The 22,499-nt window shown below is 53.2% G+C and overlaps 1 protein-coding gene across 2 annotated transcripts; it reads left to right on the plus strand.

The window, feature by feature from the left end:
• The first annotated feature begins 514 nt into the window (after positions 1-514).
• Positions 515-19,467, plus strand: FGR (FGR proto-oncogene, Src family tyrosine kinase). Of its 2 annotated transcripts, none has more exons than XM_068967201.1 (13): positions 515-627; positions 8,299-8,368; positions 9,360-9,592; positions 10,058-10,160; positions 10,927-11,025; positions 14,682-14,785; positions 15,226-15,375; positions 16,057-16,212; positions 16,339-16,518; positions 17,284-17,360; positions 17,595-17,748; positions 18,523-18,654; positions 18,763-19,467. In XM_068967201.1, exons 3-13 carry the CDS (start codon positions 9,373-9,375, stop codon positions 18,969-18,971), a joined length of 1,584 nt encoding a protein of 527 aa, XP_068823302.1. In that variant the 5' UTR covers positions 515-627; positions 8,299-8,368; positions 9,360-9,372; the 3' UTR covers positions 18,972-19,467. The 2 variants fall into 2 exon arrangements, with proteins under 2 accessions (XP_068823302.1, XP_068823303.1); XM_068967202.1 differs by lacking the exon at positions 515-627 and adding an exon at positions 7,604-7,690.
• Positions 19,468-22,499: the final 3,032 nt, after the last annotated feature.

Genomic DNA, 22,499 nt, shown 5'->3' on the forward strand with positions numbered 1-22,499 from the left:
GGTGACTGGAGACCAAGTGGCTCTGATAACAGCAGCCTTGGGTCAACTGGCTGTGAGAACTCGGGTTAAGGCCTGTCCCGGTATGGTCCTCGAGTTTTCTCAGTTGCAAAGGCCAGAGAGCAGAGCAGTGGTGGAGAAATGCCCCCTTTTAACCTCAAATGCAATAATTCTAAATGAGCAGGTGCTTCTGGGTGTGAGGAATCTGCCCCTTTGAAGGGGGTCTCGGGAAGTCTGTGCTAAGGGTTCAGATCTGGGGAGAGGAGCCGGGGTGGGGTCGGGGTTGCGGGGGGAGGCCTGGGAAAACCGAGCAGCGGTAACTCGGGGGAGGTGGGAAGCGGGGGCGGGAGGGCCTGGGATGTGAGGGCCCCTCCCCGCTGCCGCCGGGCAGCTGGCTTGGGGCTGGGGCGTGACTGCAAATTCTCCCCGTCGCCACCGCCACCGCGCGCCGCCGCGGCTGCAATAAGAGAAGTCCGAGGCGGCTTCCTCCTCCCTGACCAGAGGGGCCCGCGGTCAGAGGCGGGCAGCACCCCCGTTTGCTCGCCCCCACCCCTGTCGGCACTCGTGGCTGCTGGGAGCCCCGGCCGGCTAGCCCCGGGGTCAGTCAGAAGCGGTCTCGCCTGGGACCAGGTAGGAGCCGTCGGGGGAGCTGGAAGGGCCGGCGGTGCCCCGCCCCCAGTCCCTTCGTGGCTGGGAAGAAAGGGGGACGTGGGGTGCGGAGAGGAAGCCCTAAACCTGGGGAGGGGAGCTGAGGGCGTTGAAGGCCAAAGGGTCCTCACCCCGCAAAGGACATAAGAAGGAAAACGGAGGAACTCTGGAAAGTGAAAAACTGATACAGTCTGGGGAGAGGGCTGAGGGAAGGCCGGGAAAGTAGACTTAAAAGACGCCCCCAAAAAAGATCTGGCGGGAACCTGCAAAGACGAAGCTGGGAAGGGGCTGAGTCGGAAGAGGAAAACTGAGGGGATCCTCAAAAGGGTCTGGGTTGAGAAACTAAAAGAGACCTTGAAAGTGAGAATCTGGGGAGAAGCTGAGGGGTCTGGAAGAGAGGGACGACTTTTTAGGTGGGCGGGGAGGGGGTCTGCCAAAAAGGAGTCAAGGAAAACCGTTTCTGGAGGACGCGGAATGTGGGTCGCAATCCCGAGGGTCCAGGAAGCCCCTCTATCCGGAATCGGCAGAAGTCGGAGGTGGGGTGAGGCCAGCGGCCGGGAGGGGAGGGGAGGCTGTCGCAAGCGCCCCCCTAGACGCTCCAGCCCCGCACAGGTGGGCGGGTCCGGGCTGGCGAGGGGACTCCTGCAACGCGCCGGAGGCGTGGGTCCTGGTTTCCTGGGGAAGTCCCCGCCCTCGGCAGGGATGGGCCTCTCTGGGTGCCCCCTCCCCTCCCGCAGCGGTGATCTCGGTCCACGTTCCTCTCGGGATCCGGGAATTGCTGGCCGCCCCGACGGAAATCCTGCCTTTGACCGCGATTGCCGGGAGGGGCTGTCTCCATGGTAACAAGAGGGCGGAGGGACCTAGCCCAGCGCTGGGCTGCCTCGGGGCTCAACGCCCGCGCTGCCCTCTGTGGTCTCCTCCCCGACCCCCATTTTGAGTCCTTAGTTCCGGGCGAGCTGCGGGGCCGAGGAGTAAAGCGAGGATGTGCAAGTGTTCAGGGATCGGGGCGGTGGGGGATCTGCAGTCTCGGGGTCTTAGCCAGACTGGAACCTGGATTGCTGTGTGACTTTAGGCAAATTATGGGGCCTCTCTGGGCCTTAATTTCCTCATTTGCATTGTGTAGGAAATTATCCCTACCCAGCTTCCATCCCCCAGCTTATCCCCAGTCGTGGGATTCGGGTGGACTAAGCTGTTTCCCCCACCCCCTACCCCCCCACCCCACCCGGTGTCCTGGGGGTAGCCTCTTCAGTTTCTCATAAGCATAGAGCTGGACCAGAAAGCCTGACAGGGCCTCCAGGGACCAAAACACAGGTGACTTCTGATAAAATAAATATTTGTGGGTCTGTTGAGGCCCCCATACTGGGAAAGTCAGCCAGTTGGAGACTGTCCTTGACCCTTCCCCGTATTTATTTTTATTTTTTTGGTGATTCGTGTGTGTGTGTGTGTGTGTGTGTGTGTGTGTGTTTATGATATAAACACTGGTTTGTCAGCAAGTTTTGCTCTTCTCAGTTCCAAACAATGCAAAGTTCAAGAATATGCATTTTATGGAAACTTCATTTTCTTTTTTAAAATTGTTTTATTAAAAAAAAAAAATGTTTGGTCATGCTGCGTGGCACATGGGATCTTAGTTCCCCAACCAAGGATCGAACCCATGCCTCCTGCATTGGAAGCGTGGAGTCTTAACCTCCAGACTGCCAGGGAAGTCCTGAAACTTCATTTTATTGAAACCAGTGATCCCTGAGTCTTTTGATATCCTCCCATCTGTGAGTGTGGTGGTGGGAGAGCGAGGCTCTGTTCCCACTTCTCAGATGGGAAGATGGAGGTTCGGGAGTGAATAACTGACAGGTCAGCAGTAGGGACCCAGAAGCCGGGCATCCTGTCCCTGATGTGGTGAAGGATGTAGACAGAACTGAAGCCTACATTCTCTCCTCATCCCTACCAAATTCCGTTGCCCTCTGGAGAGGAGAGGGAAGCCGGGTTGGTGGCGGCGGCGGGGGGGGGGGGGGGGGGGGGGGCGGTCAGTGGTGAAAGAACATATGGGTTTTCTAGGCTGTGTGGCTGGTTCTTGCTTTCCAGTGGGTGTGAAGCTGTGAGTGAGGGTGGAGAGTGTTTGTGAGTATGGTTTGGGCTTTGAGTGAATGAGCTTGAGCATGTGAGCATGTGTGTGGGTGTTTGGGTGTTCTCTGCAGCCACCTGGGGCTGATGTGGCAAAGGAAGTGGCCAGACCTTGGGAGGATGGGTAGGGGGACCCCAGGGCTGGGGAAAGAGGACCCAGAGCCCTTCCTGCACAGAGTCAACCAGGATGGCTTCTGACTGGACCTGGGGAAGGGGACTTCCTGTCTGGGCGCGCTGTGAAATTCAGACTCCTACTCCTTCAGTTCCCCTTGGACCAGCTCATGGCTTTCCATCCCCCAAGAATCTCAAGTCTCTCAAGATCTCTGTTTTAGAGGCTAGCGGGTAGGTTTTCAGCAACCGATGAGAAAACACTTACACCCACAAGAAGTGGAGAAAATTCAGCTGACACGGTGAGGACCCTGTGGAGGGGAAAGCTAGTGTGGCCCCTCCCTCACCCCCACACACTGGCTTTACCAAAGTGATAGAATCAGAGCCGGCTATGTCTTCTTAGCCCCTGGGTGTTAGGGGTGGGGGTGATAGGCCTGAGTGATGTGAGATGGTTGGAGGTTCTATGAGAGGTGAAGGCCTCAGTGAGGGAGATGGAGGCTCAGGAAGGGCCACCCCAGGGAGGGGTGGAAGGTCTCAGTGAGGAATGGAAGCCTTCATCAGAGGGTCAGGCCTTGGTGAGGGATGGGGTGCGGCGAGCCTGAGACTCGGGCCTGCCCACCAGGCCAGCCTGAAGCCCTGAGGAGAAGCCGGAACTCTTGCTGGATGGTGGTTTCCTGCCCCTGTTCAGTCCCAGTTCCCTTTTGGTGAAATCCCCCAGGCGGCTGGGCTGGCTCAGCCCTCCCACCTCACCCTGAGCACTTCTCTTTCTTCTCTGCCTCGTCACTTCTCCTCCCTCGGCCTCGGAGGGGGGTTCCTCAAGGGAACGGGCCAGAAGTGAAAGTTCACCTAGCAACTACAGTGCCCCGGGTGCTCTCAGGGGCTTGACCACAATTGAGGCTCAGGAGCAACCCCAGGAGGCGGGGATTGAGATTCCTATTTTCTAGGCGAAGAAACTGCAGCTCAGCGAGAAGTGAAGTGACCTGCCCAATGTCTCAAGTCAGGTAGAATTTGAGCCGAAATCAGTCTCCAGATCCCACAGATACTTGGCAGAAATCAGGGGGGAACAGGACATCCTGTGTCTACATCAAAGCCCTGATGTGGTGTTGGCAAGTATAGACCGAAGAAAGGATGGGTGCATCTGGGGCTCCTGTGTCCAGGAGGAGGGGTGGGAGGCGGGCAGTTTCTCCGCTTTATGGCCAGCTGCCATATATATGGCAGGGGTGGTATGAGCAGTTGTCCGGGGACTGGGTAGGAAATATGACATTCACCAATCAGGGAGAACATGACCCCCCTGCTCAGGCTTTGGAGAGCACAGCTGGGAACAGAACTCTGTACTTGAATTAATAGTCCTGGCTTTGAATCCCAGGTCTGGCTGTTTGACCTCCAGCCACTCACTTCCCCTCTCCACACAAGAGAGAGGTAGACTGATAAATCATCCCTGGGGGCCCTTCTAGCTTTGCTGCTTGTGATTCTCAGCCTCCCTTAACCACAGTGGCCAAGAGCCTTCCTAACAACTGCACGGAAGATACAGATGCAAAAACAGATGCTCAGAAGGCTGATGTCATTCAATCAAGGCCCCAAAACTTGGGAGGGCCACACAGAGGGAGAGATGCTGAAGGTGGGAACACCATGGTCCAGGATTGGACCTCAGTTCTGACATCCACAACCTGATCTTGACCCAGATCAGACTTTGGAAGCCAACTCCCGTCAACCAGATGTCCAAGAGGCCTGTTTATTAACAGACTCAAGTCCCTGCAGTGACCAGAACACTTGTGGCGGGTCTCTGAGTCACTCCCTTTGTAAGCAGGCAACCTATATCAGCCCTGAGAAAAACGAGAGACTTGGATTCAGATTCTAAGGGCTATTGAAAATCGGTGGTTGCTGAGAGAGCCTGGGCAGGTCACTTCCCCCTCATGGGCTGTAAGGAGGATTCAGGGCGTGTAGCACAGGGCTTGGCACTCTGTGGGGGCTCGTCAAGGTACATAACTGTATTGCTTTCACGAGGACTTCAAAATAAGCAGTGCTTAAGATGGACTTTGGAGCCAAATTGCTTGGGGTTGTGTTTTAGCTTCCCCTTATTCACTGTGTAGATAATCTTTGGGAAGTTATTTAACACTTTTGTGACTCAGTTTCCTTATCTGTAAAATAGGGGTAATAATAAAACCTACCTCATAGGGTCACTAAATGAGATCAATCATGGGACTTGCTTGGCACTGTGCCAGGCACAGAGTGACGTGAAGTGAAGAGAAGTGAAAGTTGCTCAGTCGTGTCCGACTCTTTACAGTCCCATGGACTGTATCCTGCCAGGCTCCTCTGTCCATGGAATTGTCCAGGCCAGAATACTGTAGTGGGTGGCCATTCCCTTCTCCAGAGGAATCTTCCCAACCCAGGGATGGAACCCAGGTCTCTCGAGTTGCTGGTCTTTACTGTCTGAGCCACCAGGGAAGCCCCAGGCACAGAGTAGGTGTTTAATACTTTAACGTTTTAAAACTAATAGTTATTTGCCTTCCCACCCGCTTCCCCAGACTTCTGGAAGTCAAATTATGCTCCCAGGCATTGGTGGCTTGTAGCTGAGTTGAGAGCTAGTGGAAGACAAAGATTCCTGGGGGCTGTTTCCATGCAGATGCTGAGCAGAGAGGCCCCTCCGTGTTCCCTTTCTCTTTTGTCTGTCTTTGCCTCTTTTAGTTCTCTCTGTCTCGACCCCTCTCTTTCTCAGTCTCTGTCTGTCTCTGTCTCACTGCCTCTCATTTCAGTCTCTGTTTGTCTCTTTGTTTCTTTCCGGCAGCGGTATGCTGGAGCCAGCTACCTAGTACTGGCCCTGGGGAGCTGATTCTGCAAATCTTTTTCCAGCCCAGCGTTCAGCAAGTCACTTCAGTAACTTGAAATCGGCCATGGTGGGAATATTTACACCATGGAAATCAGCAAATGCTACAAATCTGGGCCTTTTTATTCCCCCGTTTCTTTTAAGAGTCAGTGTACCAGCACACCCTCACCCCTGCCCCCCCCCGCCCACACCATCAACCTTGCCAGGGCTCTCCCTCTGCCTCCTTCTTGGAGGGTCTCTGAACCCCCTCCCCATTCCAGGCTTGCAGAATTAGGGGATCCCCTTAGGCTGACTTTTAAAGATGGGGGTAACAGGTACCTGCGTATTGTTGGAAGTGGCAGCATCATGTCTAAGTGGGAACTCAAGAGATCGTATAAGTTTGAAACTTATCGAGAGGAGCTCTGTGTGGATCTGTGACTGGGGGAGGGGAGGACTTCGTATATCTCTGGGTTTCCCGGTGGAGGCTCAGTATACCAGTGTGTGCTTGAAGGAATGGCTGGAAGCCTCTGTGTCTGTGACCAGGCAGTGGAGAGAAGTGGTTCAGATTCTGGAACCAAGTGCCAGGATACCTCATCTGTGTGGCCTTGGGCAAGTTTCTAAACCACTCTGTGCCTTGGGTGCCTTAGCATTAATCATAATCCTTAACCTTGTAGAGTTGTCGTGAGGATAAAATGAGGTAATATGTGTAAAGTGTTTAATGCAGTGGCTGACACAGAGGAAGGCTATAATGGGAGAGGCTCTGTGTGTGTGTGTAGATGGGTGAAGGCTGAAGGTGTGTGTCTATTCATAGATGTCCATGTCTGTGAATCTGTACAGAGGAGCTCAGAGAGAGAGTCCATGTGAGGCACTGTTGTGTAGCTGAGGGGACGGGGTGTCAGTGTGCTGGGAGGGCTGTGTGCCATCTGAGATGTGTGTGTGTCTTCCTGTGAGAAGACCTCCATTCTCATTCTGTAGGTTGTGTTTTCCTCTTACCCCCATCTGTCCCCTGGGTGCCTGAAATCCCCTCCCTTGGCTCAAGATGCCCCTCCTCCACCTCTGCGTCTGTTCTCTCCCTGAGCCTAACCAGCCCTGTAGCCCTTGTAGCCCTTCAGACAGTGGCTTCACCCCAGGGGAGGGGTCCTAAGGTCCTGAGGTGAAGATCTCGGCAATGGCTTGGTGAACAGGGGCTATTTTGGAGCTCAAACCACAGCCCGCCTCATAATTCACCACATGGGTGTCACCCCCTACACATACACGGGAGAATGGTTGCAGCGGAGCATGAGACAGGCTGGTGGGTCTAAAGCGGGGATCACAAGGCACTGGTGTGACAGAGCCATCAGCCAAGCAGCTAGATCCAGTGATCCGGGAAGGTTTCCCGGAAGAGGTGAGTGGTGCAGGCTGGACAGGTGGGCAGGACCCATAGAGAGGAGAAGGGAACCAGACTCAGGAGTCGAGAAAGGCGAGGCGGGACACCTGTCCTGAGGGTCCTCTGGGAGAAATGAAGGCACACCGGGTTGGCCCCACCCTAGAGCTCACATCCGGAGAAGGCAATGGCACCCCACTCCAGTACCCTTGCCTGGAAAATCCCATGGACGGAGGAGCCTGGTAGGCTGCAGTCCATGGTGTCGCTACGAGTCGGACACGACTGAGCGACTTCACTTTCACTTTTCACTTTCATGCATTGGAGAAGGAAATGGCAACCCACTCCAGTGTTCTTGCCTGGAGAATCCCAGCCTGGTGGGCTGCCGAGTCAGACACAACCGAAGTGACTTAGCAGCAGCAGCAGCAGAGCTCACATCTGAGGAAGTCGAGCCCTTTCCCCAGCAGTTCCTCTCTGAGTGTTGCAATGGCAGAGTTTCTGGCAGGGTGTGGAGAGCCCTTGCTCAATGACCTGCCTGCCTTGTCACTCAGAAGACACAGCTACCGGGAAAGGCTTGGCTCCCTTGGGGGCTTCCCAAGGGACCTGGTGGTCCTGACTTCTGACCTGGGCCTTTCTGTGGTGTGGAACAAGCTCTGGAGGTAGGTGTCCATCTTCCCTCGACTATTCAATGTAGTCCTGGGGCTGCTGGGGTTTACCCAGACCAGGGAGGGGTGCCAAGGCAGAGCTCAGAGGGAGGGCTTGGGTTTAGGAGACAATGACCAGAGGCCTAGAGGGAACTGAACAGGGCTGATAGAAATCCTGTTAGAGACCTGGGTCTAGCCCAGAGATGTGTGCTTACATGAGTGTACGAGTCTGTGAGCCTGAGTGGGCAACCGTGTGCACGTGCGTGTACGCACATTGCCGTGCCTCGAGCTTGGGCTCGTGTGAGTTGGTTGTGTCGCTGTGTGCTGGTGCTGCTGAGCCCGCTCGGGAGGGGTGTGCTGTGAGTGTCGAGGGTGACTGTGCCGCTGTGTGTGCTGCTCGTGTGCTGATGTGTCAGGTGGAGATGAGTGTGAGAGGGCTGGTGTGGGTGGTGGGTCTTGTGTGAGGGTGGATGATTAAGTGAGCCATGGAGGCCAGGAGGAAAAGGAAGGAGGAGTCCTGTCGGAGCAGAGCCCAGGCCCCTGGCTTCCCTGGAGAGGACACGTGTGGGCATCTGGCCGCCAGAAGCCTGGCAGGGACTTCATCTTCTGTGTCCTCTGTCCAGCCCTCAGGTCTCCGGCCCCTCCCGAGGACCATGCCGCAGCCCTACTGACGCAGGAGTAGGGGCCTGAGGGGTGAGTGGGGGCTGAGGGCTCCCTGGGTCAGGAAATGGGGTGGCGGTGGCCTTTCTGGGCCCCACAATTCCTCACAGCCCCTTCCTCCTACAAGGGCCCTGTTGCTAGGTAACAGATGGGGGAGCGAGAGTGAGGCAGCTTGAAAGGCCAGAGGCTGGACCCACGACAGGAAATGGCCTTGATCCCCCTCTGCAGGGACTCTCCAGGTGCAGGCACACAGGCCTCACACACACTCACACACAAACACGCATCGGCACACAGACATGCGCACATGCACAGACATGCACATACCCACACGGACTGACGCAGACCTGCACACACAGATACATGCAGGCAGGCAGGCACAAATACTCCTACACAGGGCTACATGCACGGTCATGACACACAGACACACTCACTCACACACACCTGCAAACACAGAGACACACACATACATGCTGACACAGAAACGCATACATATGGACACATTCCAACAGATGAGCACACAGAGACGTTTCATACAAGAACACACTCACATACACACAGACATAGACATTCACAAAGAGCTGCCTAGATACACACAAAGACACGCACCCACGAGCAAAGTCACAAATACTAAGAGACACATGAAAGACACACACACACACGCAAGCACTCTGAGGGGGGTCATCACACACACACACATGCAAGCACTCTGAGGGGGATCATAGAAACCCAACACACTGAAGCAATAGGAGGCAAAAACATGTGCATAAACACAGAAACATCTTGAAACAGAAAACCAGTCCTGTGGAGGAGATATATACTCTCCAGAAACACTAATGCAGCTGTTGGGGAGGACAGAATGGAGACCCTGCCCCCCTTTATCCCTCACTTAGGGAGAACTGCCCCCACCAGGCCTGAGTGAGGCAGCTGCACGCCTCTGCACACTATATGTCAGTGTGCATGCAGGTGTACCTAGGGTGGCATGTCTCACGTGGACCCCTGAGTGAACCATGCCCCCCTTCTGTAGCAGGGCACCTGGCATGGGCTGTGTGTTCTGCAAGAAGTTGGAGCCGGGGGCCAAAGAGGATGATGGTCTGGAAGGGGACTTCAAGAACTATGGGGCTGCAGACCGCTACGGCCCTGACCCTACTCAGAGCCGGCCTGCATCTTCCTTTTCCCACATCCCCAACTACAACAGCTTCTCCCCTCAGCCCGCCAGCCCCGCCTTCCTCGATGCGGGCACCATCCGGGGCATCTCAGGTGAGGCCAGGGGGCTGGAGGCAGGCACTGACTGGACCCTCACAGGACCTCAGGGGAGAAGAGACTTGGCCTTGTCCTTCAGAACCTCCAGGATGACTTGGGAGACACAGCCCTGCTTTTAGCGCAGAGAGCCCGTCCAGCCCTACCCTCAGAAACTCCCATCTGAGGGGCAGACAGAGCTCTGTTCCCCGTCTGATGAAAGGACTCTGAAGACAGTTACCAGTGGGATGTCTGCATGGTGGGGGAGAGCAGAAGCGACTCACAGGGAGCCCCCAGGGGAGGAGGGATGAGCTCGATGGTGTCTGTCCTCAATCCATAGGGTCCAAATCAGAAATCCACTGGATTCCAAAGACCTTTGAGCTCCAGGGCACTGCCGCAGTGGAAAGGCAGAGAGCCTGTCTGAGGAACAGGACTCTGGGGGTGCAGCCTCCGGGAGCCCTCTGATGAGTAACCCTGACTCTGCAGGGATTGGGGTGACCATGTTCATCGCCCTTTATGACTATGAGGCCCGAACGGAGGATGATCTCACCTTCACCAAGGGCGAGAAGTTCCACATCCTGAACAACACGTAAGTGATCAGGCCCCCCCGGCTCAGGACCCAGAGAAGAATCTTACTGGTCCTTGTCCTCGGGAAATGCCAGTCTAACTGGAGAAAGAGACAGGACAATAACAATCTCTGGGTAACTGCTACTATGTAGGGGAAGCCTGAGGAACTATGCGCACGGAAAGAACACCAATCACGGCCTCTAGGGTAGTAGTGATCAGGGTAGGCTTTCTGGAGATGATTTCTAAGCTGAGACCAGAAAAACGAAGAGACATTGAAAGAAGAGGTGACAAAAAAGGAAGAGAGTTAGAATGAAACTAAATGATGACTTCTGGAAACCACCAAGTGGTTCAGATTAGGAGGGTCATAAAGTCTGAAGTGCGGAACAGATCCTGGAGGACTGGGTGGGAACAGTGTCCGCAGGGCTTTTTAAGCCATCTTGAGGAGTCTGGATTTTATCAAGAAGGAAATGTAGCCATTGGAGGGTTTTTTAATGGGGAAGTGACCTAGTTAGCTGTTCACTGCCTGCCCAAACCTCAGCCCAGCTGAGGTGCCAGAAAAGAATGCCAGGAGGCCCAGATGTCCCCACACACACTCCTTCTGCAGGGAAAAGCTCCCAGGGCAGCTGCAGTGGCTGGGGGCAAAACAGGCAAAAGCCCTGGGGGTGGTATGTGCCGGGTGAGGGGTTGGCAGGGCCAGTGTTTGCCTGATCTTTGAATGTGACCCTGCCTGGCCCCATGGTGCCCCAGGGGCTAGGTTGCCAACGAAACCCTCTGTTCTGTGTCTCCAGCGAGGGTGACTGGTGGGAGGCTCGGTCCCTCAGCTCCGGACACACTGGCTACATTCCCAGCAACTACGTGGCCCCTGTGGACTCCATCCAGGCTGAAGAGTGAGTAAAGTAGGGGGACGCCTTAAGGGCAGGGCTCTGGAATCCAGATTCAAGCCACTCTTGAGCAAGTCGCAGCTACACTTTGAGCCGGTCTCCTTATCTATAATCCAGTAAGGTCATCGTGAGGATACGAGAAGATAAGAGAGATGATACTAATAGGAGGTAATATTATTCAGCACGCACCATATTCTGAGCACTATTCAGAGTGCTTTCTGTGTACTAACAAAGTCGACTCTTTGTAGCCCACCAGGCTTATCCATCCATGGGATTCTCCAGGCAAGAATACTGGAGTGGGTTGCCATTTCCTTCTCCAGAGGATCTTTCCGACCCAGGGATTGAACCCAGGTCTCCTGCATTGCAGGCAGACACTTTAGCCTCTGAGCCACCAGAGAAGCCCAACTAATACTATACTGGTTTACAAATGAGGAAACTGAGGCAGAGAGAAATTAAATATCCTGCCCAAGTTCACATGGCTAGTAAGTACGTGGAGCTGGTATTTGAACCCAGCTAGTCTGGCTACATTTGCTAAGTGTTATATATTTATGAAAGTGAAAGTTAGTCACATAGTCATGTCCAACTCTTGGGCAATCCTGCGGACTGTAGCCTGCCCAGCTCCTCTGTCCATGGAATTCTCCAGGCAAGAGTACTGGAGTGGGTTGCCATTTCCTTCAACCCAGGGACTGAACTCGGGTCTCCTGCATTGCAGGCAGATTCTTTCCCAACTGAACCACTAAGGAAGCCATATATAGACATATATTCTCTCAGCGATAACAACTGTGTAAGAGTTTTTAAAACACTGTGAAGTGCTAAACACATAGAAGGAGACATTACTTAGAATTAATTCTGTTAAGCAATCAGAGAAATATCATTTTTTAATACCCTGATGAAATTGAGATACTGTGACAGGTACTTTACATACTTTGATTCATTTAATTCTCTATGGATACTATTATTATCCCATTTTAAGGACGAGGAAACTGAGGCTCACAAACACTTTTTAATCTAGCTTCACATATACATCCATATATAGGAAAAGTAGAGATTGGAGAGACTGCAGAGTGGGAGTCACCAGGACTTGGTGACTGATTTGCTGCTGGGCTGTGGGAAGTGAGAAGGATCCAAAGTGACCCACAGGCTTCTTGTAGAGCCGAGTAGGTGCTGTTTGCTAAAATGGGGAACCCAGGAACAGGTACAGATACATGAGAAGGGGCTTGTGAGGTTGAATTCATGGAGAGGAACACCCACAATTAAGTCAGCAGTTAGATTAGGTGTGCTTTGCATGAGAGCTGCCCAGCCCATGCTAAGCCATGCGCCTGCATTAGCCCAGATGAAGGGGCATCCTTTTCTAACTAGTACTGAGATTCCTTAGTTTGTTGGCTGTGGCTCTTGCAGAGGTCACGCCTGGGCTGGGGTGGAAATTCAGGACTCTTCAGAGTAGAAAGAATCATCAGAGCTGCATAGAGGTGTGAAGGAAGAAAATGAAAGAGACTGGTCCTAGGACCCAACTCTGGAAAAAGCCGGGTGTGAGGGAGCAGGAGCTGTTGGCAGACCAGGCCAGGCCAAGTCAGAACAACCAAGAAGGCAGAGGGAGGTTTCAGGAAACAAGAGAGGGAATGTCAGAAGCTGCCACAGGATTTGGCAACAGGGTTGACCTTGGTGAGACATCCCTCCACGTGAAGTGAGGGTGGAGGCCAGACAGCAGAGCCTGGGAGGGAGTGGGAGGTGAGGAAGCAGAGACCCAAGTGTGAAGGGCTTTTTCAAGTGAAGGAAGGTGAGAGATAGAGCAGAACGTTGGTGGTAAGATAGAACTTAGAATGGTTTCCTTTGGGGAAAGAAGAAGTGTGGCCCCATGTAGGGGCTGGTGGGATGGAGAGGAGGCAGATGCAGGCTGGTTGGTGGGGGAGAGGTGTCCCTGAGCAGAGGCCAGTGGACAGGCTCCAGAGCTCGAATGGCAGGAGGCCTTCATCTGGAGAGGGTGATAGGAGGCTTCTTGGAAGAGAGGAGGTGATGAGGCAGGTGAGAGATCTGGGGGTCCACATCTCAGAGGCAGTGCTGTGAAGCTCTGAGAGGTGCTCCGTGCAGCGTCGTGGTTAAGAGCGCTGTCGTGGTTAAGAGTGCAGGCCCGAGACCAGACAGCTTGGGTTCCTATTCTGGCAGCACAGCTTAACAGCCGTGTAGCTGGGTAAGTTGCTTAACCACTAGGTATTTCAATTTCCTCATCTGTCTAATGGGGGTTAATAACAGTACTTATTTCACAATATTGTTATAAGAATGAAATGAATACACACATGTAAGACAGCAGAGCCTGACACAGAATAGGTGCTGTTATTGTTAAGTCAATAATTAAGGAAGTAGCTAATGTCAAGGTGTGAGGAGGGGGCAGAGCATTGAAAAAACTTGAGAATGTGATCTGTCTACACAGCTTCTCCTTTCCCCACCCTGCCTGCCCTCCTGGACACAACTCGCCAATGCCTTTCCTTGTTCCCCAGACTATGCCTGGTAACCAGGTGTGGCTTGACGTCCCAGAGTTCACTGAGACTGCCACCTCCCTTAATTTGAAAACCGTGCTCCTTTTAATTCAGCCCAAGGTGATCACAAGCCAATTTAGTGACCTGAGTCTTCTGTGGCACCTCTGGTCACTTTGGCTCTCCTCCCGCTGTAATCTCACCATTGGTTCAAGGCTACAGCTCAGTCCCAGGAAGTATATCCGAGAGACAGCAGGAATGCTTGAGGTCTGAGTTGAAGCTGAGACTTAGAACAACATCCAGGCTTTAGAGAGTGGAGGGAAAGAGGGAAAAGGGGACTTCCTGGTGGTCCAGTACTTAGGACTCAGCACTTTCCCTGCCTTGGCCTGGGTTCAATCCCTGGGGCAGGGAACTAAGATCCTGCAAGTCATGCTCAATGGCCAAGGGGGTTAAAAAAAAGAAAGAAGAGTAGCAGAAAAGGGTGTTGTTCTGGATGCCAAATGAGGAAAGGGTTTGAGGAGTATGTGGAGAGAGGAATCTGAGTGACTGCATGGGTTGGTGAGTAAAGAAGTAGGGTGGGAGGCAAAGGTTTTAGATAGAGCTCATCAGCTAGCCTTGTGGGCAGGTCAGTTCCCCTCTCTGAACCTCAATTTCCTCATCTGTAAATTAGCCTATGGAAGGAGCTGTAGTGACTCCCTGATGAAGTCTAGCAATTTTAATTCAAGAGAAACTCAGAGAGGAGATTTCCCCAGTGGCCCAGCGATTAAGAATCCACTTTCCAATGCCGGGGACTGGAGTTCAACCCCTGGTCCAGGAGCTGAGATCCCAAGTGCCACGGGGGCAACTAAGCCCATGCACGCAACTCTTGAGCCTGCCCTCTAGATTCTGTGAGCCCCAGCTAGGGAGAAGCCCTCTCAGCGAAAGGAAGATCCCTTGCCACCAAATAAATGAATAAGAGAGAAACCTGGAGAGTGAAGAGGAGAAAGCTAAGCTTCACTGGGCACCTCCTGTGTGCCAGGCATGCTCTGTGTCCCTGCTCTGTGATCCTCCTTGTCAGGCTGCAAAGCAGGTGTGTGATCCCCATTTCCTGGGTGAGGAAATCGAATCTTGGCTAGTGAGGTGACTTTTCCCGGGAGGCTGAGTTGGGGGTTGAGCCAGGTGTATCTGATTCTTGCTGGCCTTTCCCAACAGGTGGTACTTCGGAAAGATCGGGAGGAAGGACGCTGAGAGGCAGCTGCTCTCCCCAGGGAACTCCCGCGGGGCCTTCCTCATTAGAGAGAGCGAGACCACCAAAGGTGAGGGCTCTGCCACCGCCCACCCAGTGGGGGCAGCCTAGCCATTTGGGTGGGGCTAGGAGCAGTGGTCTTCCCTTGTGGCTCAACTCGTGAAGAATCTGCCTGCAATTCGGGAGACCTGGGTTCGATCCCTGGGTTGGGAAGATCCCCCGGAGAAGGGAAAGGCTACCCACACCTGTGTTCTAGCCTGGAGAATTCCTGTATAGTCCATGGAGTCGCAAAGAGTCGGACACGACTGAGCAACTTTCACTTTCCCTTCACTTTCAGGAGCAGTGGGGTGGGGCTTGGGACAGGGTTGGAGGGACTGAGCTAAGATGGGGACTGGGTTCAAGGGGTGTGGCCATCCAACTTCAGAATCCCCAGCCTTTTGGGCTTCCCCAGGCTTCCAGACTGGGGCTGGTGAGGAGGAAAGCAGACCCAAAGGTGACCCTTGCCCACAGGCGCCTACTCCCTGTCCATCCGGGATTGGGACCAGACCAGAGGCGATCATGTGAAGCATTACAAGATCCGCAAACTGGACACCGGTGGCTACTACATCACAACGAGGGCCCAGTTTGACTCCGTGCAGGAGCTGGTGCAGCACTACCTTGGTGAGGGCCGCCCTTCAGGCTGGCATGCGTTTGAGATTCCTGAACCAATTGGCTGAGACTGAGGTGCCCAGGGAAGGGAAAGGGCTCCCAAAGCAATCGTGCCTGGACCGGAACTAGAACCCAAGTGTCTGGACGCCTGGCCCAGGATCCTGCTCTGTAAGTTTCCAGAGGAAACTGAGGCGTGAAGCTCTGCATGGCTGGAGAGCGCCCCCCTAATGTCTGAGCTGAGTAGGCGACTGAATGGACTTGACTCGGAGGATGGGCTCTAGGGTGGAGGAGAAGGTTAGCATCCAACCCTGGTTTTTGCTTTGGTTGGTTATGCCGAGCATAGCTGTGTGGAAGGGCGAAGGCTTCCTGTCCACACCTTTGTCTGGAATTCCCAAGTCCATTTCCACCTGTCAGAATCCCATCTTATCCTTGGAGGCCCAGCTGGAGGCCACCTCTTATGGGAAGGCCATCAGTCCTTACAGGAATCATCTCTCCCTCTGGTGCCACCTCCTTCCCTGGGCACCAACATGTTCACCTACTCAGTGGGCTGGGTTGCCTTCTACCCTGGCCTGTGACCCTCAGCTGTGCCCTAGTGCCTTTTAACTGGTCTTGGAGGCTGGGGTGGGGATGAGGAATATATGGAACATCCTGGCCTGCCTTTGACCTTCAACTTCCCAATGCCCCACTGCCCAGAGGTGAACGATGGGCTGTGCCATCTGCTCACGGCAGCCTGCACCACCATGAAGCCGCAGACGCTGGGCCTGGCCAAGGACGCCTGGGAAATCAGCCGCAGCTCCATCACGCTGGAGCGGCGACTGGGCACCGGCTGCTTTGGGGATGTGTGGCTGGGTACGGAGGTCCCGAGGGCGGGGGAGGGGCTGTGGGTGGGGTGGCGGTGTGGGGGATCGGGCCGAGGCCAGGGCGAGGGCTGGGGGCGGCGGGGAGCTGGTCCAGACAAGCCTTTCCACGCGACAGGCACGTGGAACGGCAGCACCAAGGTGGCGGTGAAGACGCTAAAGCCGGGCACCATGTCCCCGAAGGCCTTCCTGGCAGAGGCGCAGATCATGAAGCTGCTGCGCCACGACAAGCTGGTGCAGCTGTACGCGGTGGTGTCCGAGGAGCCCATCTACATCGTGACCGAGTTCATGTGCCACGGTGAGGAGCGGGGTCAAGGAGGCGGGGTCTGGGAAGGCGGGGTTTTCAGGGGGAGTCCCAGTTTAAGGTGGGTGCATCTGGGGGAGGAACCAGGGTGGCGATTTGTGAAGGGACGAGGAACGCTGGGCAGAGTCCGAGTGAGGGGCCCCGGAATGAGAACAAAAACACTGGAAGTTTGGGCAGGGGCCAAGTTAGACAGGGCGGGGTCTGTGCCCGGGACGGAGCCTTGTGGGGCGGTCCAAGACATCTGGGCAGAATAGGGTTGTCGGTGGGAATACGCTCTGGGCGAAATCCGTGAGGAATTGAGGCACCTGGCGGGATCCCGAGTGGGTGTGTGTGTGGGGTTGAGGGGACGCGGATCTAGGGTGAGAGGACCGGGAGCAGGGGGTGGGGCCAAGCGAGAGAAGGCGCGCCCAAGGCTGGGAGTAGGGTCTTAACTGCTGCTTTTCTTTTTTTTTTTAATTAACTTATTTTATTTGGAGGATAATTACTTTACAATACTGTGATGGTTTTTGCCATGCATCAGTATGAATCGACCATAGGGATACATGTGTCCCCTCCACTCTGAAGGTCCCTCCAGCCTCCCTCCCCACCTGTATCCCTTCAGGTCGTTGCAGAGCACCAGCTTTGGGTGCCCTGCTTCCTGCATCAAACTCGCACTGGTTATCTCTTTTGCATATGGTAATACATATGTTTGGTTACTATTCTCTCAAATCATCCCACCCTCTGCTTCTTGCTGCTGATTTTCTGACTTCGTCTCCCCAGGTAGCCTGCTGGAGTTCCTCAAGGACCGGGAGGGCCATGTTTTGAAGCTGCCCCACTTGGTGGACATGGCAGCACAGGTAAGCTGAGACAGCCACCTTTATCTCTCAGAGCCCCTCCTATCGTCTTCCACAAACCCCTGGGTCCTCCAGCACCTAGCCTGCTCCTGGAAGTGCAGCCCCAACGCCTGGACCATCTGTGCGACCTGAGGCAGGACCCTGCCCCTCTCTTTGGGCCTCAGTCTGAAAAATAGGATTTTTCAAATGATCACTTACACAAATATGGTGTCCTCATCTCTGTACCTTCGCCCCCAGGTTGCTGAGGGCATGGCCTACATGGAGCGCATGAACTATATTCACCGTGACCTCAGGGCAGCCAACATCCTCGTCGGGGAGCGGCTGGTGTGCAAGATCGCTGACTTTGGGCTGGCCCGACTCATCAAGGATGACGAGTACAACCCCCAGCAAGGTGCCCTGCCTCACCCCTCCTTCCAAGAGCTCCCCAGTGCGCACCAAGGGGCTACCATGGGGCCCCGCCTCCTCCCAGACCATCCAGGACACTCCTACTCCGATATAATATAAAAGGCAACTCTGGGTTCAAACCCAGCTCCTCCACTTACCAGTCATGTGGCTTGGGCAAGTCACTTAACCTCTCTGGGAGCTGTCTTTTCTCACAATGGGATTCTCAGTGAACAATCCCAATGAAAATACTCAAACAATAGATATTTATCAAGCACCTCCTATGTGCCAGGCACCTCTATAAATCTCAAGTGAAAGGCCATAGAGTATAAAAGCAAAAACGCTGTAGCCAGAATGCCTGGGTCTGAATCTTAGCCACGTGGAAGTTGGTATGATTTGGGCAAGTTATTAACTACTTAGTGCCACCTTTTTTTCTTCTACACACCAAGGATAATTTAAAAAAAAATAGTAATAAAACTCACAGGGTTTTTTTTCCTGAAGGTTAAAATGAGTTATTGCATGTAAATTGCTTAAAACAGTGCCTGGCACATGGTAGAGGCTATACAGGTGTTAGCTATGATTATGATGAGAATTATTACAATGTTTGCAAAGTGCCCAGCAGTATACTACACTCTTAGCAAGTTCTGGCTAGATAGCAGGTCTTTCCTGTTATGCCCAGAGACCTCTGTGCTTAGGGTTACCGTTCCCAAAGATGCCATTCTCTTAATCTAGCTATTCCCAGGGATTTCCTCACTAACTTTCTCTTCTCCCTTAATCTCTCTAGGGACCAAGTTCCCCATCAAGTGGACAGCCCCTGAGGCTGCCCTCTTTTGCAGATTCACTATCAAGTCAGATGTGTGGTCCTTTGGGATTCTACTCACTGAACTCATCACCAAGGGCCGAGTCCCCTACCCAGGTTTGCTGGGGGATGGGGAGGTGGAATGGTGGTCATGGGAAGAGCTTCTTCCTAGTTGCTTCTTCAGGAGGGGCTAGGCCCTCTGACTGACGGAGCCCTACCTTCCAGGCATGAATAACCGCGAAGTGTTGGAACAAGTGGAGCATGGCTACCACATGCCATGCCCCCCAGGCTGCCCAGCATCCCTGTACGAGGTCATGGAACAAACCTGGCGTCTGGACCCGGAGGAGAGACCCACCTTCGAGTACCTGCAGTCCTTCCTTGAGGACTATTTCACCTCCACAGAACCCCAGTACCAGCCTGGGGATGAGGCATAGCCTGATTGGGCATCAACCACCTCTCTGGGGGTGCCCGCCAACCCCTTCCTATTCCTAGGGCTCTGGTCCCAAAACCCCCAGGCCTAGAACCCTATAGAGTCCTAGCATGTCAGAGCAAGCAAGTTGCTTTGGGTTCATCTAGGGCAACCTGTTCATTTTAGAGATGGGACAAATCGAGGCTCAGAGATCATCCCTCACCCACTCTGGCCCCAAGCTCTGTCTCTCCTCTTCCCACTTAAGCCCCTACATGCCTCTAGCTTTCCTGCCTGTGCTCCTTCCCCCCAAAAAAGAAATGCTGAGATTTTTTTCTAGTTATTTATAAAATTGTATATCCTCTCCCTCACTTATCACCTGTCCCTTCTTTCCTACCTGTCAACCCACCCTGGTCCAGACCCCCAGAATTCACCTACTCAATTCTCTCATGTCTGTAAGTTACAAACACAGAGAAAGTCTCTGGCGGATCCCTTTCCCACTGGGTGGATGCTGTAGTACACGACCCAGGGCAAAGGAGAGGGTTGCTGAGGGCTCATCACCTCTCTGAATCATGTGTGTGTTTACTGATTTTGTAAATAAGAAGAGTGACCATATGAATCCTTGAGCCATGAAAATCTTTTCCTGTGGGAGGAACGGTGGTCAGTGGGAGGTGAATGGGCCCGTTTTAGCTGCTGGGAGGAGGAGGAGGTTAGAAAGAGCCCTAATGGCTGCTAATCACAGGGTACCCAAGGTGTGTTCTAGGACACCCCAAAGTCCTGAATCTCATCCTCATATGAGCTCAGGATGAACTGAGAGATGGATATAGAATCAAGTAACTGGAGATCAAAATATCCCCTTTATTACTGATGCGGCTTTCAGTCCGCATGCAGTGGTTTCACTAAGTCTTTACTTGATTTCAGCAGATTTACTGTTCATCACAGGCACCTCAGCAGAACCTCAGGCCTCCTCCACTGAGGCGGGGGGAGGACCACAGTGGATCATCTGAAGCTCCCCAGAAGGGACAAGGGTAGGGCTGGGTGGGCAGAGGCCTGAGAGTCTAGCTCCTTGAATTTCACTTGGGACAACTCTGCCTCCAAGGGGCTTTTGGAGAGGTTTGGAGGCAGTTCTGTTAGTCACAGTGATGGGCCGGGAGTGGGGGGGTTGGGGGGGGAGGGGGGAGCAATGGACAGGAAGTGGGGTACTTAACATCCTGACATGTACCTGTGCAGTGAAGACTTGTCCTACCCCCTGGGTCCCCCTTTGAGAAACTCCTGCAGCTGATGTGACTCTGGGTGGAAACAAGAACAGGGAATAAGGATTCCCCCCTCTCCCATTAAGAAGTGTTGACCCTTAACTTACTAAAAGAATAGCCAGGGGAGAGTCTGGGAGCTGGGAATTACAGCTATGCTTGGCAAACAATGACTAAGTATTGGCTCTGTGAAGGGCCCTTTGCTAGGCAGGAGCCTGGGAACACAGACCTGAACAAGATCTGTCCCTGTCCTGAAGGAGTTCACAGTCAGGCTGGGGAGAAATAGTAGTAATAATAATAACTCATTTATTAAATGTCAGCTGAATGCCTGGTGTGTTTACAGTCATCTTTTCATTTAATAGAGTCCTGAATCTGGTTCTATGATTAGCACCCCCATTTACAGGTGAGGAAACTAAGGCCCAGGGATTACCTGATGTACCAAGTTCACATATATATGAGACAGAGCTGGGATCTGAACCAAGGCCCCCTTGCTACCTCTGGGTTTTGGGAAAGGATCCTGTCTGCCCCAGGGGATGCTTAGGGGATGGTACTGTCTCTAAATATTGGTAGAAGGATTCCCTGGAAACTCCCCAAATTGAGTGACTCCCCAAAGGAACAGGATGAGGTGGCCAGTGCAGATGGAGCTTTCCCTGCGCTCAGCCCTCTGCTAGGGATGGCTGAACCGGAGCAATAAGATGCAGAGAAGCCAAATGACTGCCTAGAGAAGTGGTCACAGCGCTGGGAGCCTTCGCTTTGCATACTCCAAGTCTCAGGGGCCAAAGCTTCCAGAAGGCCATGGTCTCTGGCCAACGAAATTCACAAGAACCTGATGTTTAAATCAGAGGCCCAGTGTTTCCACTTGCCGTGGAGTAAGCAAATAAGAGCACAGCTCTGGAACTGTCGTGTCATGTGAATCCGGCCTCTACCACTTGCTGATTGTGCCATGTTGTGCAAGCTATTAATTGCTCCAAGCCTCAATTTTTTCTTCTGGGAAATGGCAATAAAATGCACAATACATGTTAGTTGTCTTTGTTGCTACCATTTACAGATCATTCACTCTGTGTGAGGCATCCTATACATGCATGCTGCCATTTAGTCCTCGGAAAGTCTTATGAGGAAATAGCTATTATATCTTGATTTTACCAATAAGAAGACTGAGGCAGAGTGAAGTAGTCTATAGGACATAAATGGCAGAGCAGGGGTCTGAACCAAGTTCTCTGACTCCAAAATCAGTGATCTTAGTCTCTAGAGTCTTTTCTTGGGACCAGAATATTCCTGTCTGCCCCCAAGGGGCTCTGCCTGGTACCTGGATATCCATTTAGTTTAGATGATGGCCCAGCAGGGCAGTGAGCCACCTGGAGTCCCCCAGGTCCCTGTGACTCCTCAACGGAGACCAGAGCTGCCTGAGCCTGGAATCCCTCTGCCTACTGGTTCCCCGTCCCTCCCTCTGATGCAGCCGAATGAATTCTCCCTTGCACCCCCTTTTCTGTGCATCCTTCTGTTCCCGTCAGATAGAGCACAATGCAATTGATTAGGCCTCTGTTTTCTCAATTTCAATCACATCCTCACCCTGCCTCCCTGAGATTACAGGCGGGTCACCTTGATTGCGGTTTCCACCGTTCACAAAACTCTTCAGTCATTTACAAAACCATCTCTCGCCTCATTCACTCCCCCACCTGGCTCTTCTCCTCTGCGATGCATGATTTTACTGGCTTAAGACTCAGAGGGCAATTTTATTTCCAAGTTCATGGTGGGGGAGGAGGACACCTAATTGACTAATGCTGGGTGTTTCACATGCACCATCTAATTCCAGCCTCACCATGAGGCAGCGCAGAAGTAGGACTATTCTCGTTTTACCAAAGTGGAAACAAAGACTCTGAAAGGCCACAACGCTTGCTCAAGGTCACTCAGCTGGATGATAGAGTCAGGATTTGAAGCCAGATTTTTGTGACTTCAGAGTCTCGGGCATCCCTCTGTGTCTCATTCCCTTATTTGATGGAACAGCGTGAGAAAGTGTGATACTAACCCAGAGTCAGGCCCAGGGAGGACATACTGCAGATTAGGGGTGGGGGTAGCCCCACATGTGCTGGACTGTTTTCATAAAAGAGCCGACTCATTTATTAATTTCACACACATCTACTGATGTCTCCTGTAGGCTGGTCCTGACCAGGAGGCAGAACAGTAAACAATTACAACACTTAGGGGCAAGGTCAGTCTGGAGGCCAAGGGAGACTTCTTGGAGGAAGTGACAGAAAAGTCTGCCTGGTGAAGCAGCCAGAGGGTGAGATCATCTCCCACTGAGGGAA

Source organism: Capricornis sumatraensis, chromosome 3, assembly GCF_032405125.1.
Source record: "Capricornis sumatraensis isolate serow.1 chromosome 3, serow.2, whole genome shotgun sequence".
Taxonomy (NCBI): Eukaryota; Metazoa; Chordata; class Mammalia; order Artiodactyla; family Bovidae; genus Capricornis; species Capricornis sumatraensis.